Raw genomic sequence first — 17,864 nt, forward strand, 5'->3', positions numbered from 1 at the left:
AGGTTACTTCACCTTGATGATGATCTTGCCCATGAGTTGTGTTGGAGAGGGAAGTTGTTCAGCGTTTTCTTCCACAGGTTTGGTCAGCAGCTTGTTCCCGAACACATCCTTAAAGGTTTTAGCCATCTTAATCTGCTTATCTGTACTGCAGTGCTGCTCTATGGACAGGATCACTGGGTAACTGTGGAAAAACATAAGAATAACAACAACCAAGTCTTTAGTCTGTCTGTGTGTGTGTGTGTGTGTGTGTGTGTGTGTGTGTGTGTGTGTGTGTGTGTGTGTGTGTGTGTGTGTGTGTGTGTGTGTGTGTGTGTGTGTGTGTGTGTGTGTGTGTGTGTGTGTGTGTGTTCGCGCATATGCGTTTGAGGGTGATGATTGGAGGGGGGGCCTTGTTTCCATTGTACTGGTGACAATATCAGAAATGGAGAGAGGCTTATTCTGACACTAACTCTGAGGTGATGAAGGCATGCTCGTTGATGGCTTCGACCACGTCTCTAAACTCGATTTTAGACGTGCGGGTATGTCCATGGTAGATGATTGGCGTCACACCAGGGCCATCCCAGCAGTCCACTGGAATTATACAAAGGATACTTCAAATCATGCATGCATCTGAGTTTATAAGTGTGTATAGTTTCAATGTACAGATTATTGATTTTTTTTACATTATACCGTTTAGACTGATAATATAATATATCTAACATATATATATATATAAATCTGTTGACCTGGCATCCTATCTAGTGTGTATAGTTTCAATGTAGGCTGATGATAGGTTCTTCGTTTACGTATGTATTAGTTATTATTAGATTATTGGTTTACTTATGTATTACTTTATTATTAGATTACTATTTCTATGCATTTGATGTATTATGATGTATTATCTTCTGTCCTTGCTTACTGTAAATCGCTCTGGATTAAGAGTTTCTGCTAAATGCCTAAACTGTAAACTGTGGTAGGTGGAGAAGGACACCTACTGGTGACAAGGGATATTGCATGAAGCTCAAATAATATCTTGCTGGCCCAAACATTCCATTATAGCTCAACAGTAAAGATTTCGGGACTTGCATGGTAGACCCAGGTTCAAATCTCAGGTAGGACATCAATCTTACTGATTGCAGCTTTAATTGTTTGGTAATTCATGTTACTGGTAGACATAATTGTATACTGGGAGAGTAATACAAACAATTTCAAGATATTTCAACTACTGACACTCTATGCAGCGACATCCGAGGCGCAGGCAGCGTACGTAGGCTTCTGTGGACGACTTGCTACGAAGCTGGTCACCTGTCAGGTACCTTGAAGACAAGACAAAAGTAGGTTAATAATAAGAAAACTGTACTGTGTGTGTATGTGTATGTGTATGTGTATGTGTATGTGTATGTATATGTATATGTATATGTATATGTATATGTGTGTGTGTGTGTGTGTGTGTGTGTGTGTGTGTGTGTGTGTGTGTGTGTGTGTGTGTGTGTGTGTGTGTGTGTGTGTGTGTGTGTGTGTGTGTGACAGACACAGTACTGACGTGTTGTGTGAGGTGTTTATCCAGTAATGAGACAGGGGTTCGTTCATGTCCAGGTTGTTGATCTCTGAGAACTTCTCATTCCAAATCGAGTTCTCCTTGGAAAACAGGAAACTTAAAAACTGTGAATGATACAGAGAGAAGACAAGACTGGCGTCAGCTTTGACAGTGAGAAACAGACAGACAGACAGACAGACAGACAGACAGTCATTATAAGATGATAAGATACCATGTCTACTCACTCTGCGTCTCATTGGTTGGCTGCAGACAGTTAAGAAACCTGCCTACCAATGACATCATCGACGGGGATTACAAGCTAATAGAAACTACAGCCTTTCTCTTCCTGGAAAGCTAATACGCTTAACACATTGAATGCCAAAAACGGTCCGGACCGTTTTTGAGGATCCAAACGAGAAGTGCCGAAAACGGTCCGGACCGTTTTTGACCCAATTCTATTTTTATACATGTGGGCCACGTGGGGCGCTAAAACGAAACTTTGACATCACCCAAAGAGTTTCTGAGAAGAAGAGGCTGGATCTGGCTCCATGTCAAAAATCCTTCCGGTCGGCGTTTTCAATGTTATCTCCTTGACTAAAAGCTTAATATCTCCATTTCTTTTTAATGTGGTGAAAACGAGCCGTTTTCGATCGGCGATCACGCTGCAATGGAGGATCGCGTTAGAAATATTATTGTTCCAGGCGTTAGTCGGGACCCTCCGCCGTCTCGCACGCACGCTTTGTTTACATGCACTTCCGCGTCTGGGCTTCTCACAGCACGAAACGTATAACGCAAGTGGATGGAAGAAATGCAGGCACTCAACGTATAATATTTTAATAAACCTCTGGCACCCAATGTGTTAAATAGAAGAAATTGTTGTTGCATAAATTTAAAAAAAAAAATCTTGTTTGAAATGACCAAACCTACCTACCGATGACGTCACTGGTAGGCAGGTTTCTGAACTGTCCACAGCCCTCCTCTGACACACAGACAGAAATTGTGCCATCTTATGATGAGCATTAGAGAGGGCCAATCATTTTCTGCCATAACATTTATCAACACCCAACCATTTTCAGGGTTGACTGACTGTTTCATAAAATACACGTGAAACTTGTCGTAAGATGATTCCTGCACTCGGATCTGCGCTGGTTTCTACGTCAGGTTGATGAATGAAACTTGATTCTATTCAGATTCTGGCAGAGATTGGTGCTCCATTGAGCTTTGTAGTTGACCCTCTTAACTCTCCCTGACTGTCATACACACACACATACCGTAGCTCTTTGGCTTTAACACAGAAATAAAAAAGTAAAAAAATTACCCCAATGACGGTGAACCTGGGGACACTGGTTTCCCTCTTGGTGTCATCTATGAAAGTCATCATCAGCTCTCTGACTTTGTTCTCATCACTGGCCCACGACTCCTGAAGGACGAGAGAGGAAAGGAAACAACAAGAGAGAGAGAGAGAGAGAGAGAGATTGGGAGAATGGCTGTAGTGTTTTGTGTCTCATTTGTCTGCCATGTACCCCCCCGCCCCTAAATTATTATAACAATGCATCTTTATACTGACCACTTGAACCCTAGCAACCCTATTCTGGGACTAACATTGGCAAACGTGATCTACAAGTGATTTTTAGTGTAGAGTGAAAACAGGAGGGGCCTAGTATAGAGCCCTTGGGAAGTATAGGGTTTGAAGGGATATTTCTTTATCAAACATGTGTGGGGTAATTTTAACGTCTACTCAGGCTTTTTTCAAGTTGCTTGATTCAGTATTTAGATATTTGATATTCATTTAATCAGACACGGCCCCTTCCTATACATTTTGTAACTTCAAACTCCATTTTAACCATGATAGATTAATCGAAAACACCGTCCTTGGTTCTGGTGACTGAAATTGTCTGTAATGCGTCAGGCGGCCGTGTTTTTTCAATTACTTTTTACATGAAAATGAAAAAAAGATACAGCAAAAAAATATGAAGAAAGTAATAAAAAAAAACATGGCCCCCTCACGCATTAGGAGGGCAGTATGAGTCACCAGAACCAAGGAAGGGTGTTTTCAATTAACCTATCATGGTTAAAATGGAGTTTGATGTTACAATGGGTTTGTATAGGAAGGGTAGTCTGAAATGAATATCAAATATCTAAATACTGAATCAACCAACTTAAAAACTGTCTGGGGTGCTCACAAAACATGTTTGAAAGTGAAATATCCCTTTAAGTACAACAGAATAGATGGTTCCTTTACCTCCTGCTGACGGAGAAACTCTTGGAAGTCAAGGAGCAAAACTTCGGAATCATAATAAACTTTGTAATCAGGATCATCTGTGCAACTGCAAGACAGAAAAGATCCAATACATAGTGACAGCACACGGACACACTATAATAGATGCTATCAACATGTCCAATCGAGATAAATAAAAGATAATTATTCAGTGTTACAAAACACAGAATCATAAGGTAGAGTGAGGGACACTAATAGACAGACAGAAAGCTGAGGGCTTGGGGTGGTGCTAAGACATGCAACACAGGTCTCTGGCCGGATTCAAACAGGGGTTGTTGCAATAATGTGGTCAACCTACAATTCGCTCAGCTACTGTCAAGCAAGCCCCGTAACCACAGATTTTCGGTAAGCACACTGTGTATTGCAACCTGCCTGTAATGTCATGTCATGTTAAGAATAAGATTAAAAAAGACTATTAAACATGCAATCCAATTCAAAGCCACAGAAGAAATCTGCAAATAGTTTGAAAGAATAGAGGCTTACCCCTTGATGAAGGATTGAAACTCCTGAAGGATGATCTGAGATAGAAGAATGATAGCGTGAATGGTACAAGGCATTGCAAGAGGCATTAGAATGGATGTTCAATGTTTTCTTAAAACAGCAGCGCTCACTCACATTTTTCTGTTCTTCAAACATTATGAGGTTGTACACTCTATGAAACTGCTCAGAATTAATCTGGTCTTTTGTAGCTCCTGCAAACTGTGAAAGCAACAGGAGGAAAACAAAATAATTATCTTACACCACCATAACAGAACATACAGTTACATTCAGAAAGGTTTACAATAGATTGATTGAGCGTCCAGACTTTCTATTTGACCAACGTGAGACATATGCCTGCTTGTAGGTGTGAACTTGTATAATCTTGTCTTAGTTATCTTTGAATACAATATGCTCAAGTGTCTATAGTAGTCTGAATCCCTCATCCCAATGAAAAGAAACCTTAACATACTCACTGAGATGTGCACTAAATGAGTAGTTCACCCAAAAAATGCTCTTATTATTTTTGTTTTTGTCACAAAGTTTTTGTCATAATTTGATGACTCGAAGAGTCTCCATTGAGTCTCCTTCGCCGGTCATCAAATTATTGTCTCCGCCAGGCCGTAGGCATGGGGAAACTATGTTTTGCACCCTGTCCGTCCGTCCGTCCGTCCGTCCGTCCGTGTGTGTGTATATCTGTGAAGAGCTAATCTCCGGCACCGTTGGCTTGATCGAAGTGAAACTGTGCACACACACTCACTCCAGAGCAGAACCTCTGCCCCAAATGTTTCACATGAGCCACCAGGAGGCTGTTTTTTGCTAAACACAGTAATCCAACAGATTTTGTCCAAACATCATGCAAATCGGTATACAGTATCTCTAGTCATTAAACAAAACGGGTCTTTCAGATTTTTCATATTCTGACCAGGCAGAGGCCTGTGCTCTATTTGTAGTTGGCTTAGGAATGCGACAAAAAAAAACATATCAAATATATATAAATAAAATATATCACCACTGTCTTAAAACAGCAGCGCTCACTCACTTTTTTCTGTTCTTCAAACATTATGAGGTTGTACACTTTATGAAACTGCTCAAAATTGTCTTTTGTTGCTCTCGCTAACTGTGAAAGCAACAGGAGGAAAACAAATATATCTCCATGAAATCAAGGCTTCATGGGGTGTGTAATTGATAGAAAATAAGTAATCTTTTGGGTGAACTACTCCTTTAACCAGTCAGGATCATGACACACTTTGTATTATCCTACTAACTGCTTGTCAGAGGACAGTCTTAACTCCTATGTATAGGGTGATCATGTTTGTGTTATTCAGTGAATAATATTATTTGGTGAGGAATATTTTGTGTCCAGGATTAAGCCTCCCTGAATCTAAATCAAAAGATTCTGTGAGGTGAAGACAAAGGAAGACAGTACCAGGACTTTGCCGTTGAGGAATTTCATGCTAGGGACCTTGTAGTTAAGCTGAGGGCACAATGACTTCAGCTCCTTCAAGCTGATGCTGCAGCTGTAGTGACAGGTGGAAAGAAATGTTTTGTTAATAACTTGCAGCTCTAGTAAGAACAAAGAGACTGAATTTAAAATATGTATTTTCTATGGCTGGACTCTGGCGTATGGTGCCTTTGTCATGGGCCGTTTCTGTCTCTCTGTATGTCTATCTGTTACTTTGTCTCCATGTCTCTCTGTCTCTGTGTCTCTCTCCATCTCGTTTCTCTGGCACAGTTCCAAAGGTCTATTTCAATTCTAACCCTTTTATATAATCTGGAGTCCTTGCAGCCTCTCACGCTCAAGCATTTACCAAGTGACGTCACTTAAGTCTGTGAGGGTTCAGGACTTAAGGGTTTAGGTAGTAGGCTACATTTGAATTGGTCTTCGTGGTCTTCTTCAGACTGCCAGCCCAAATGATTGGTGAGTCAGATTGGTTATATGCAGTCTGAAGTACTGAACAAGGCTGAGGAATGTAATTCAAATATGAGTTGAAAATAAAAGTTTCCCAAGTAGTTTTTTTTTGCTGTTCAGACTTAATAAAAACACAATCTGATAGCAATCTGAATAGGCCCAAAATCCGATTTGGAGTGCCGTGCCAGTGTGAACAGTGTGAAATTGATTTGAAATTTGTAGCCGACTATATTGATTTATGAATGAAATTCAAACATCCATGAGTAATTGTCCATGCAAAGATGTTTAGCTAACATTGACTCAATTATTCAGGCAAATTGGTGACGTCAAACTTTTCTTTGGAGAAAAACAAAACAAACAATCAAAACAAACAAGCAATAAAGTAAAATAAAAGGTCTATGTACAATACTGTATATCTATAATAGAGACAAACACAAAGCATAATACTCTACCTGTCCTTCTTGGTCTTACTGATGGAATACATCTGTTTTCTCAACCATCTAGAAGTACAGAAACACAGTAAGTGTTTTGTAAGATAACCATGTCATTCATTGCATTTTCATTAGCATTAGCATGTGTACATGAGTAATCTACCTCTTTATGATGTGTGGAGTAGGGGCCACCAGTGTCTCTTGTCTCAGTAACTCCAGTCCTGTCACCCATTTGTCTGCATCCTGCACCGAATCGGCTGCAAAATCACAGATACCGGTATTTCACCAGCGTTTCATATCAAATTAGTTTAGCAAAAATGTAAAGGCCTAATATACTATGTTGGGGAAGAGCAAAAATTGCTAAACATACAGTAGCCCCCCCGCCCCCCCCCCCCCAGCTGGGGATAAATGAACATTAAGGATTTACTGAATACCCACCTGTAATACTCAGCGTGTTCAGTACAAACTCTGAGCCATAGAAGATTGTGAAATTTTCATTCCATCCCTTGGTCGATTCATCCTTGCTGTCTTCAAAGTCTTTTGAGTTCTTTCCTCGACGAATCTCCCTGATCTCAAACACGTCCACTGAAACAGAAGAAGATAGATCTTTTTTGGGGACTGATGTCAGTGTTTCCCCTATATGCATTAAGCAGTGGCGGTCCGCCACCCCTTAAATCATTTTTTGTTTTGTTTTAATCATGGACATATCCGTGATTGTCAGGTAATGTGTTAAGTAAGAAGTGTGAGTACTTCTTCCACCACTGTCTTTTTTGTTATGTTTGACAGTTTGTCTATACTACTTGGTCTAGTAAAAGTATATTTTCCTAAATCTGGAGACAATTCATATGTAAACTATACAGATATATTACTGCTCATTACTGTGCACATGTACTATATAAGTCTTCGTGTTTGAGCACAAATATGCATTTTGAGAACCCAAAAGTTATTCCGCCGTGCGCGCCACGCATCCTCCCCCACACCGTCATCTTCTGGCTAGGGGAAACACTGGATGTCATTGTATTTATACATTTAGGGGAAAGATTTGCAGCATTACCCTTTACGGAGGACTTTTCCAGTTTAAGATAAAATATAGCATCCCTGATGTGTTTGCGTTTTACTCACTGAATACAAGAGACTTCAAGAGGCTTCTTCTGGCCACCTGTCCCGTCTCCATGATCACCTGCACATTGGCCAACTCTGTCTTGTTCTGGTGCAACACCGTCATACAGGTACCCTTCTCCAGGTACTCCATGAGCTCGGTCCTCTCTTCTTCTGTCATGTTCTCCTGCTGGCGCTGATAAGCCGCCATCTCTGCTGCATGCAGGAGGAGGAGATCCAGAGAAAGGGAGACTAAAGGATGAAGACAGAATGAGAAGGAGGGAGGCAAAAAGAGGTAGAGTAGTGATGTGGGTTTTCTTTTCTTTCATGAGACGGTCTAATCCGATTAATCTTTTAAACCCTATATATTTCATTGACTGGCGTCCCCCAGGGGTCTAATTGGTCCCTTCCTTTTTTCCTGCTACACCAAATCTCTTAGCTGAACATCTCACGTGTGGCAACGTGAAGCGTGAATGTTTGGCAAATGTCCCACCGTCATTATGCCCGGGGGAAAAGCCTGCCGTTGAGGCAGTGTTCGAACCACCTCCAAGGTGGGAGGGGCTCTACTGGTGCCTTGGGTATTGCATCCTAAGGAAAGGGTCCTCCAACTCTTCTAACACATTTAACCACAGTCAACTTGGCTTCCCTATTTTTGACATATATAGGCAAACCTTTGTTTAAAAAAATGACATGAAAAAAAGAAGAAGTGAAAATAGCACATCTACAAGCTCACAGGTTGTTGTGAGCTCGCAAATTGGCTATTTTTGCTGGGCTACACCATCGGGCTACACCAAAAAACGGAAGTCTCGCTAGACGAGATTGAAATCTTGAGATCTCAATCTCTTGTAGCGAGACTTCCCGTTTTATTTTTATTTTTTTTCGGTTGCATAGTGTTCTGTCACTATGAACGTCAGATCAAAAACAAAAAAAAACGCAATCTAACGCAAGGCCTATTGGTGCACATTTTAAGCTGTGGCGAGTTCTGAATTTTTTCTACTGTAGCATTCATCCTAAGATATCATAACATCATAGAAAAGGTAAGAAAACCGGGGTCCAAAATTCCCCTTTAAGTAACATTTTTAGGTACTAAGTACTTCCAATTTTCAGTACTTTTACTTCTACTCTACATCTCAAGAGGCAAATATTGTACTTTTACTCCACTACAATTATTTGAAAATGTACTAGTTACAGTTACTAGTTACTTTGTAGATTTGGATTATTATCACAAAACATACATTACCCACTTCAGCCCTATATACATTTCGGCCATTTAAAAATAGCAGATCTACAAACTCACAATGGGTTGTGTTGCGATGCGACGCATTGTGAGCTTGTAGATCTGCTATTTTCAAAAGATTTTTATACATTCTGCATAATGAGTACTTTTACTTTCGATACTTTAAATACATTTTGATGCCAATACTTTTGTACTTTTACTCAAGTACATTTTGAATTCCGGACTTTTACTTGTAACAGAGTATTTCTGCATTGCAGTATTGATACTTTTACTTAAGTAAACAGATCGAGTACTTTTTCCACCACTGGGCACGGGTGCCAACATTGGCACAGGGGAGGGTAATCACTGGCACACTGGCATAAGTGTGAGAGAGGATTTTTGGTTTAAAATAAAAAATACTTAAAACATTTAGTCAATTAAATTAAGCGCCCTCACATCTGGATGCAAATTACATCCTGCACATAATTCTATATTCATTCAAACTCTGAACTTGACTGGGGAGGGAGTCTAGGGGGTAGGTGGGTTATCGCTCTGAGTGTTATGATCATGTCCTGATGTGAAAGAAAATATTGCAGAATAACAATAAAAAGTTATATTTATGGACAAATAAAAATCTGTTGGAAATATTTCATTTTAATGTGGTGTCATAATTCAACTTAATGTTGATGTGGCACACTGACTATCAAGAAAATAAATACATGCACTTCATGTCAAAAAGGTTGCCGACCCCTGGTTTACAGGCAGCAATCAGTTTTAATGTCGTCATATCACAAATACAACATTTTAAATACCTTATTCTGAATATTTAAATTCTCACCTGCTGCCACTGTATCGATACAGCCGTGCGTTCTCCTAGAAAAGTAGAGAAAACAAATACCCTTTTCTCTTCACGAATATTTGAAATGGTTTAAATTCACTCACTCCGCAATATTTATCTGTGAAACATTGTGTTTAGAGTGTCCGCCCTGAAAATGGGAGGTCGCCAGGTCGGGTGGTTGGTTCAATTCCTGGCAGCGGGGAGTCACGCCAAAGACAAACATCTTTCAATACATAATTATTTAGAATATATTAAATGGTTTCTACACTCACCGGTCTCTCTATCGATGCAGCCGTGCGTTCTCTTGACTCTTTGTTGTCGCCAGTGGAAAAGTCAAGAAAACAATGTCCCCCCCACTCACACACTCTGCAGCCACACACACACACACATTTTTGACAACCGATTTCAACATGATGACGATGATAAAACTGACAGCTTCTGTAACTCAGTCATACTTCTCTCTTTTTTTGTCATCAGTTTCCTCCCATAGAGAGAAAAAAAGCAAGTAGTGTCAAAATATCCATAAAGAATAGCTTATCTACAAGCTCACATGTCGCATTGCAACGCATTGAGCCTGTAGATCTGCTACTTTCGCCATTTATTGTACAACAAACTATAAACATAGCACGTAAGTGATTCATGTACTTCTCCCATGACCTCATGTAATAAACTACCTTATAATACACTCAGTTTGCCTCAACATCCTGATTGATCCACAATTCCTCAACAGTATACAGGTATATGCACAAGCACACAAATGCTGTTTGTTTTTTTAAAGAACCACACATATACCAATATATGCAGAATTTGTAGTATTATTGTCATACTTACATTTACTGTACATAACAGCTAAATGAGTGGCAAAAGAAATCATTGTGCTACCAAATAGTTAAACAACATTTATTGACACTATATACAAAAAAATATATACAAAACTCCTGGCCTAAGTTACAACAGTCCAAAAAAAGGGGGGGAAATAAAAACACTCCAGCAAGAAGTCAAGTGAACATTAGAACAAGTCAAGTGCTAAACATAAGGACGAACAGCAGGGGGAGGGCTTCCCAACTGGCTGAAATAAAACTATGAAAGAATATTTAAAAAAAAGAAAGCTCCTTGAAGGCAGAAAAACAGAAACAAATAATAATAATGGTGCCATGAAGTAGTGCACAGTTCAACAAGCACACTAATAAGGTGGGTCGCTCGGGTGGCGCAGTGGTAAAGTCCCTGCCCACCACCACGGAAGTTGTAGGTTCGAATCCAACGCGGTACATCCGGCTTTGTCGGTCGGGCGTCTACTCTAAACGAACACAAATCGGCCCGTGTTCAAGGGAGGGAAGCCGGGCGGGGAGGGTGACATTGGTCTCTGCATGTACCCCTACTGGCTGGGGCGGCACCGGTCAGCAGGGAATGTTGAGCGGGAAGAGTAGGATGAATGTCCTCCCGGTGGGAAACGACAGCAGTGACAACACAGAAATGTGTGTGGGGATGAATCAATTGGCATAACGACTACATTGGGGAGAAAAAGGGGTAAAGAATTATTGGCTACTCTAAATTATATTTTTTTTAAAAATAAGGTTGGCATAAAGAACATACTAGGCAAAGTGCTTTGAACTAAGGTCCTTACTCTTTGGATTGAAGGTGCGCGGATAGGCCTTAGGTTAGATCACATATTTTAATAGCTTTTTATTTTCTTTTTTTTGTGAGATCTGACGTTCATAGTGACAGAACACTATGCAACCAAAAAAAAAAAACAGAAGTCTCGCTAGACGAGATTGAAATCTCGAGATTTCAATCTCGTCTAGCGAGACTTCTGTTTTTTTATTTATTTTTTATTTTTTTTGGGACAGTGTTCTGTCACTATGAACGTCAAATCTCACCAAAAAAAAAAAAAAAAAAGCACCAACCACGGCCGGCACATAAAGTGAAAGACAGAGACGTCTGCGGTCTTTACGTTTTACTGCATACAATATTTCATATTAAAAATATATATTTGAAATGCGAAATATTCGAATAGCTCAAATGCTTTTTAAAGGAATATTCAAAAGTCATTATTGGCCAACAGCCCTAGTTCCTACCTTTTAACCACATGAATGTCAAATAGGCAAACATTCACTGAAAATAGCCGATCTACAAGGTCACAACGCATCCGAGATGCGTTGCGAGATTTTAATACCAAATTGGCCAACATGTCAAATATTACATAAGAAAGAGGCAAACATTGTGAAAATAGCCGATCTACAAGCTCACAAATCCTGGCAGAACAAGGCACTTGTAGTTTGGCTATTTTCACAATATTTATCTGTGGAACCGAGTCAAACTAAATGTAATGCCTACAATTCCAAGTGCTTGTCAGGATGGGGGGTCCCCAGTATAAATATGATTATTTTGGGGCCTGAAACGTTTAGGAACCCTTGGTTTAGGAAGTGGTTGCATGTCTCACTGTGCACTACTTGATGGCATCATTAAAAAATAATCCCCTTTTTTATTGTTCCTGTGTTGAAGAAGCGTCATTCAGTGCCTCAGTCTCATTCTCATAAATCAGCTGGTATATTTTAAATTTCACGGCGGCCTTGCGCTTCGGCGAAAAGTTTTTCACCGTGGGGACGAGGCTCATGAAGAACATTTCATCGGCGTCCCGGTCGGACAGAGGCTGGGACGAGGGGACAGAGGTGGTCTCCTCTATCGCCCGCAACAGGCCTGCTTGGAAAGGGGTCAGCGTCGGCTCGTGCGAGTGGTAGCGGCGCACTTTGGCGGGGACCGGAAGCTCTTCTTCCTCGTCCTCTTCGTCTTCCTCTTCCGAGACCTCGTACAAGAACTCTGGCGGGGTGTCCGCGATGTCCGGGGCTTCCAGGATGTCTGGGGTTTCCGGGGTGTATGGCTGGCGATAAGGGACAAAATTAAACATTACATTAGTTTTGACCAAGTTCCTATATTAATGTTATGATGATATTGTGAGGATGGCTGTTGGGGCTTTCACTATATAGTTACTAGTGATGCGCGGGCCCGACCCGTTGTCCGCAGGTCCCGCGTGTTGAGCCGTGGGGCAGGCGGACGGGTCAAGATTTCTGACGCAATTATCTTGGGACAGGCACACGAAAAAGAAAAGAAAAAAGAAAAAGCATTCTGATACCTTCTCTCTCCTGTTTTGTCTCTCTCACTCCCTCTCTCCTGTCTCTCCTCCTGGAATCATGAGCTTGTGTTCAATGTGTCGCTTATCGGATCAATTATGAACACAGCTGCCTCTAATGATATCCCCGCTGCATGCCAACTTTATTTATTTTAATGTCCCTTATGTTGTAGTAGTAGGACACTCACTGTATATATCTACGTTATCGTTTAATGTTCTCTCACGAAGCCTACACAAAATTAAAGGACAGGAAAAATATGAATTGTCTATAGCAGCTAAACCGAATGGTGTTGAATGGTTCCGTTTGCTCCCGTTTCTCTCTCCCTACTTCTCCCTCCCTACTTCTCCCCCTCTCTCTCTGCCTACGTCTCTCTCTCCCTACGTCTCTCTCTCGCTCTCTAAAGCGATTGAATGGACGGACTTGACGCTGAGTGTGTTGAAAAGCTTTTTGTTTTAGCGGGCCGGTCGTTGATTTTTATATATTGTTTTGCGGGACAGGTTGGGGTGGGTTGGGCTCCGTGGCGGGGCGGGTTATGAAAAAACCTGACCCGTGCATCACTAATAGTTACACAATGTGATTTGGGGTAAATAATCATCATAAATGCCTATATAATCTCTAGGTGGGTAAAGGCAACAAATAGAACAACTAGAACCTCTAGTCCTTACAACAATGGCTGCACCCCTTTTCTCCCATATAGAGCATCGCAGTTCCCGCCCCTTCCGGGTTCCACCGGAAAATACTCAATGCATTTTTCCCATTGACATTTCCAAAAATATTTATATCAATTAATTTAAGCCTAGAATCAAGCCAATAAAACATGACCATCATCATGACCATAAAACGTTTGATTCTGTGATTTTTTTTTTTAGAAAACGGCAAAACAAAGGGTATTTATTAAATATAGTATATCATATAATTAAATATAAAATAAAAGAAAATCACAGAAAAAAACGTTTTATGGTCATGATGATGGTCATGTTTTATTGGCTTGATTCTAGGCTTAAATTAATTGATATAAATATTTTTGGAGTTTTTCCTTCCGGCACCAGGAAAAACCAGGAAGTGGGCGGGAACTGCGATGCTCTATATGGAGGTGAACGGGGAAGCGGACACGTCTAATACAGACAGATATGTGACCAGGGCTTTAAAGTCAAAAATCTGGCATCGGTCGGTCTCTAAATAATATCGATATCGTTCCCAGCAGCCCTTACCTGGGCGTGTGTGGTGTCCGGACTGGCCTCCTCCTTAGCTGTAAGAAGTAGTGTGCTGCTGGCGCCCTGGCCAGCTGGAGGTGGCGCTAGGGTGCCGTTGCCCTGAGGAGCTGGTGGTGGCGCTAGGGTGCCGATGACGGTGCCCTGGGTAGCCGCCGGAGCCGGCGCCAGGATGACGGCGCCCTGGGAAGCCGTAGGCGGCGGCGCTAGGGCGATGGCGCCCTGGTGAGCCGGAGGTGGCGATCGGGTGCTGTTGTTGCCCACGATGTGGACACGGCCCATGATGTGCAGCGCCATGAAAGACATGCGTTGCGCGTGCCTCCACTCCTTCCCCGGCAACGCCGCAGAGCCACTTCTGTTTTGGTCTTTTTCTTTTTTTAATATCTTGCGGTAGGTGTCCACCAGGTTTTTCCATTTGGCCTGGGCCTTGTCAACTGGGGGGGGGGGGGGGGGGAACACAAGACGAAAAAAACGTTTTATGTATGACCTGAACCCTGGTGTGGAGGACTGACGACACAAACTGATAGTCACAAAGAGAAAGTTTTAAAAAGGTAGGGTAAGCGATTTTCTTTGGTTCAAATAAGCGTTAAACAGCTCTATATTCTGATAGTAATCATCGGTATAGGTATAGAGTGTTTGTTCAGTCTCCCCAGCTCGTTATTAAACAGAAAATGCAGGTCAGGAGACCAACTCAGTCGGGATACAGATAAAACAAGTGCAAATAAAGAATTGAGCAGACAAAACTGGAACTGGAACACTATAAAAAATGAAGCTGATAAATGGGTACTCTCTCCTGATTGGCTGAAATGTTGTCACACACCTGAAAATGTATTTTCTGTTCATTCTAAACCAGCTAGTAGCTACCATACAAAGATGCTGATGTGGCCTTGGATCAAGACTATCATAGATGTATTTTATCAAGTCTGACTTTTACTTTTTGTATCTATGATAACGCATGCAAATGTCAAAATCGATAAAATACATCTATGATGAAGTCTTGATCCAAGGCTAATACTGATGGTAAGATTGGAATTGTCTAGCTTAGTGGTTTTCAACCTTTTTCCGCGTCAAGGACCCCCAAATTGACACATATTAGCCCACGGACCCCCATTTGAAAAGATAAAGATATGCCAGGGACTCAACCATTTCTATTTCTTGGGGGTCTTAATCTACACACTGTATCATCATCATTAGTGTTCATTTAACTCTGAGAGTGTACAAATGGAACCAAATGGACCCTAACGGGTCCATTTGGTTCCATTTGTACACTCTCAGAGTTACAGACACATATAAGGGTCAATTTGGTTCCTAACTACTAAATTGGCTAGGGACCCCCTGGAACCCCCTCAAGGACCCCACCGGTTGAAAACCACTGGTCTAGATTGTAACAAGCTTGTTTTGGCAGCCTACTACAACTGCACATGGAAATACATGATGAAAAGAATAAAAAGATGTACGTCTCCTTGTTCATTTTCCAGGTGTTTGTTTTCTTAGAACTGATAGTTCCGTTGCCAGATTCTGACTGGCCTGAGTCCTCCTGAGTAGTAAAATACTTACTAAGTGTGTATTTACTTTATAAACACACACTGTTTTTCCTGGCAGGGGAGAAGGGGGAGCGCTCGTTTTGACTCACTCCACATCCTGTCAGGTTTTGACAACAAATGCATTGCATTCCTTTATAAATCACTTTTAAACAAGGCTTACTCTGACCTTCTGTGTGGCTTTACAGAACAACCTCCTTGTTTGTCCATGCAGGGGATACTTTTTGACATCATTCTTGTAGTTAGTTTAAAGTGTTAATAAAACACCCCCAGTGACCAGTGGTGGAAAGTAACTACGAACAATTACTCAAGTACTGTACTTGGAAGTACAATTTTGAGTTGTTTTTACTTTACTGGAGGATTTACAGTTTGCAGTACTTTTACTTCTACTCTACTACATCTCAAAGGCAAATATTGTACTTTTTACTCCACTACAATTATTTGAAAACTTTAGATACTAGTTACTTTGTAGATTTTGATTATTACAAAACATACAGTACCACTTCAGTCCATATGCATTTTACCCACAAGTCTGGCGATGTGAGCTTGAAGATCTACAATTTTCAAAAGATGTGTATACATTTTGAACTTGAACTTGTGAAATGGGACATTCTGCATAATGAGTACTTTCTACTTTAAGTACATTTTGATAACAATACTTTTGTACTTATTACTTAAGTAAATTTTGAATTCCAGACTTGTACTTGTAACAGAGTATTTCTACAATGCAGTATTGATACTTTTACTTAAGTAAAACATTTGAGTACTTGTCCCACCAATGCCCCACTCCACACAGTAAACCATGCACGGCCTCTTGTGGCATGTTGTTGTTGTATACAAACAATACATACACAACGTCAACTTAGAAATGCATTTTAACACGTTTTGCGTGTTTTCTGGAAGCTCAAACTTGGCATTTTTAATAGTAAACATCGTGTCTTGTTACACGTGCACAAATAAAATCACCCATATATCTGGTTTAGTGTCTATATTATAATGGAACTGACCCGTCATGCCACACATCATGGCAATGCTCTCCCATAGCGCCTTCTTCTTGTTGAGGTTCTTAAAGTCCACAACGTGTTTATCGTAGAGGATCGGATGGCAGCTGACGGCCACAATGAGACGGTCCTCCATGTCCCACCGCTCCAGGGTCTGATGTTTTTGCTTTGGTTTCGGGTGGGAAGCAGTGTTGCCAGGTTGTGAGAGAAATAAGCAACCAGCATCAGTTTGTATGAATCATACTTATCTGTGCTTTTTGGCAAACTGTTAATAAAGTATTCAATCAATCAATCAAAACTTTTGAAATAAGCCCAACTGATTAACTACACTTTAGAAACAAGCCCAGCAAACCAACTACACTTTAGAAGCAAGCCCAAATAAACAACTGCACTTTAGAAACAAGCCCAAATAAACAACTGCACTTTAGAAACAAGCCCAAATAGCAACTACACTTTAGAAACAAGCCCAAATAAACAACTACACTTTAGAAGCAAGCCCAAATAAACAACTACACTTTAGAAACAAGCCCAAATAAACAACTACACTTTAGAAACAAGCCCAAATAAACAACTACACTTTAGAAACAAGCCCAAATAGCAACTACACTTTAGAAACAAGCCCAAATAAACAACTGCACTTTAGAAACAAGCCCAAATAAACAACTACACTTTAGAAACAAGCCCAAATAAACAACTACACTTTAGAAACAAGCCCAAATAGCAACTACACTTTAGAAACAAGCCCAAATAAACAACTACACTTTAGAAACAAGCCCAAATAAACAACTACACTTTAGAAACAAGCCCAAATAAACAACTACACTTTAGAAACAAGCCCAAATAAACAACTACACTTTAGAAACAAGCCCAAATAAACAACTGCACTTTAGAAACAAGCCCAAATAAACAACTGCACTTTAGAAACAAGCCCAAATAAACAACTACACTTTAGAAACAAGCCCAAATAAACAACTACACTTTAGAAACAAGCCCAAATAGCAACTACACTTTAGAAACAAGCCCAAATAAACAACTACACTTTAGAAACAAGCCCAAATAAACAACTACACTTTAGAAACAAGCCCAAATAAACAACTACACTTTAGAAACAAGCCCAAATAAACAACTACACTTTAGAAACAAGCCCAAATAAACAACTACACTTTAGAAACAAGCCCAAATGTACACTTCAGAAACAAGCCTAAATAAGCAACTAC

At 40.6% G+C, this 17,864-nt stretch overlaps 2 protein-coding genes across 5 annotated transcripts in view; both read right to left on the minus strand.

The window, feature by feature from the left end:
- The window catches only part of LOC308094693 (1-phosphatidylinositol 4,5-bisphosphate phosphodiesterase gamma-2-like), a 65,169-nt gene extending 55,060 nt beyond the window's left edge, over nt 1-10,109 (minus strand). For all 4 annotated transcript variants that reach the window (XR_013933977.1, XM_080441477.1, XM_080441479.1 and 1 more), the window contains exons 1-15: nt 10,039-10,109; nt 9,767-9,801; nt 7,737-7,964; nt 7,053-7,199; nt 6,778-6,871; nt 6,636-6,683; nt 5,701-5,791; nt 4,410-4,493; nt 4,278-4,312; nt 3,759-3,843; nt 2,835-2,936; nt 1,523-1,641; nt 1,210-1,295; nt 450-570; nt 13-181 (exon numbers count right to left, since the gene is read on the minus strand). Coding sequence is in view for 3 of the 4 variants with exons in the window: in XM_080441477.1 (XP_080297603.1) it covers nt 13-181; nt 450-570; nt 1,210-1,295; nt 1,523-1,641; nt 2,835-2,936; nt 3,759-3,843; nt 4,278-4,312; nt 4,410-4,493; nt 5,701-5,791; nt 6,636-6,683; nt 6,778-6,871; nt 7,053-7,199; nt 7,737-7,923 (1,368 nt within the window). In the remaining variant the exon portion in view is untranslated. The remainder of the gene's footprint in view (nt 1-12; nt 182-449; nt 571-1,209; nt 1,296-1,522; nt 1,642-2,834; nt 2,937-3,758; nt 3,844-4,277; nt 4,313-4,409; nt 4,494-5,700; nt 5,792-6,635; nt 6,684-6,777; nt 6,872-7,052; nt 7,200-7,736; nt 7,965-9,766; nt 9,802-10,038) is intronic.
- A 1,558-nt stretch (nt 10,110-11,667) lies between these two features.
- LOC308094534 (uncharacterized protein) lies at nt 11,668-16,837 on the minus strand. The gene is made up of 3 exons (XM_080441258.1): nt 16,654-16,837; nt 14,106-14,539; nt 11,668-12,644 (listed from the first exon to the last, which is right to left on the minus strand). The coding sequence occupies exons 1-3, from the start codon at nt 16,781-16,783 to the stop codon at nt 12,249-12,251; spliced, it is 960 nt and encodes a 319-aa protein (XP_080297384.1). The 5' UTR covers nt 16,784-16,837; the 3' UTR covers nt 11,668-12,248.
- Nucleotides 16,838-17,864: the final 1,027 nt, after the last annotated feature.

Source organism: Gymnoscopelus braueri, assembly GCF_963280865.1.
Source record: "Gymnoscopelus braueri genome assembly, chromosome: 11".
NCBI classification, from domain to species: Eukaryota; Metazoa; Chordata; class Actinopteri; order Myctophiformes; family Myctophidae; genus Gymnoscopelus; species Gymnoscopelus braueri.

What these genes read in the sequence shown, in the direction of transcription:
- LOC308094534 (XM_080441258.1), bottom strand. Translation starts at nt 16,783, where the DNA reads ATGGAGGACCGTCTCATTGTGGCCGTCAGCTGCCATCCGATCCTCTAC. An exon ending in CATGATGTGTGGCATGACGG is followed by an intron (nt 14,540 to 16,653) that starts GTCAGTTCCATT and finishes CCCCCCCCCCAG; the next exon opens with TTGACAAGGCCCAGGCCAAA. An exon ending in CGGACACCACACACGCCCAG is followed by an intron (nt 12,645 to 14,105) that starts GTAAGGGCTGCT and finishes CCTTATCGCCAG; the next exon opens with CCATACACCCCGGAAACCCC.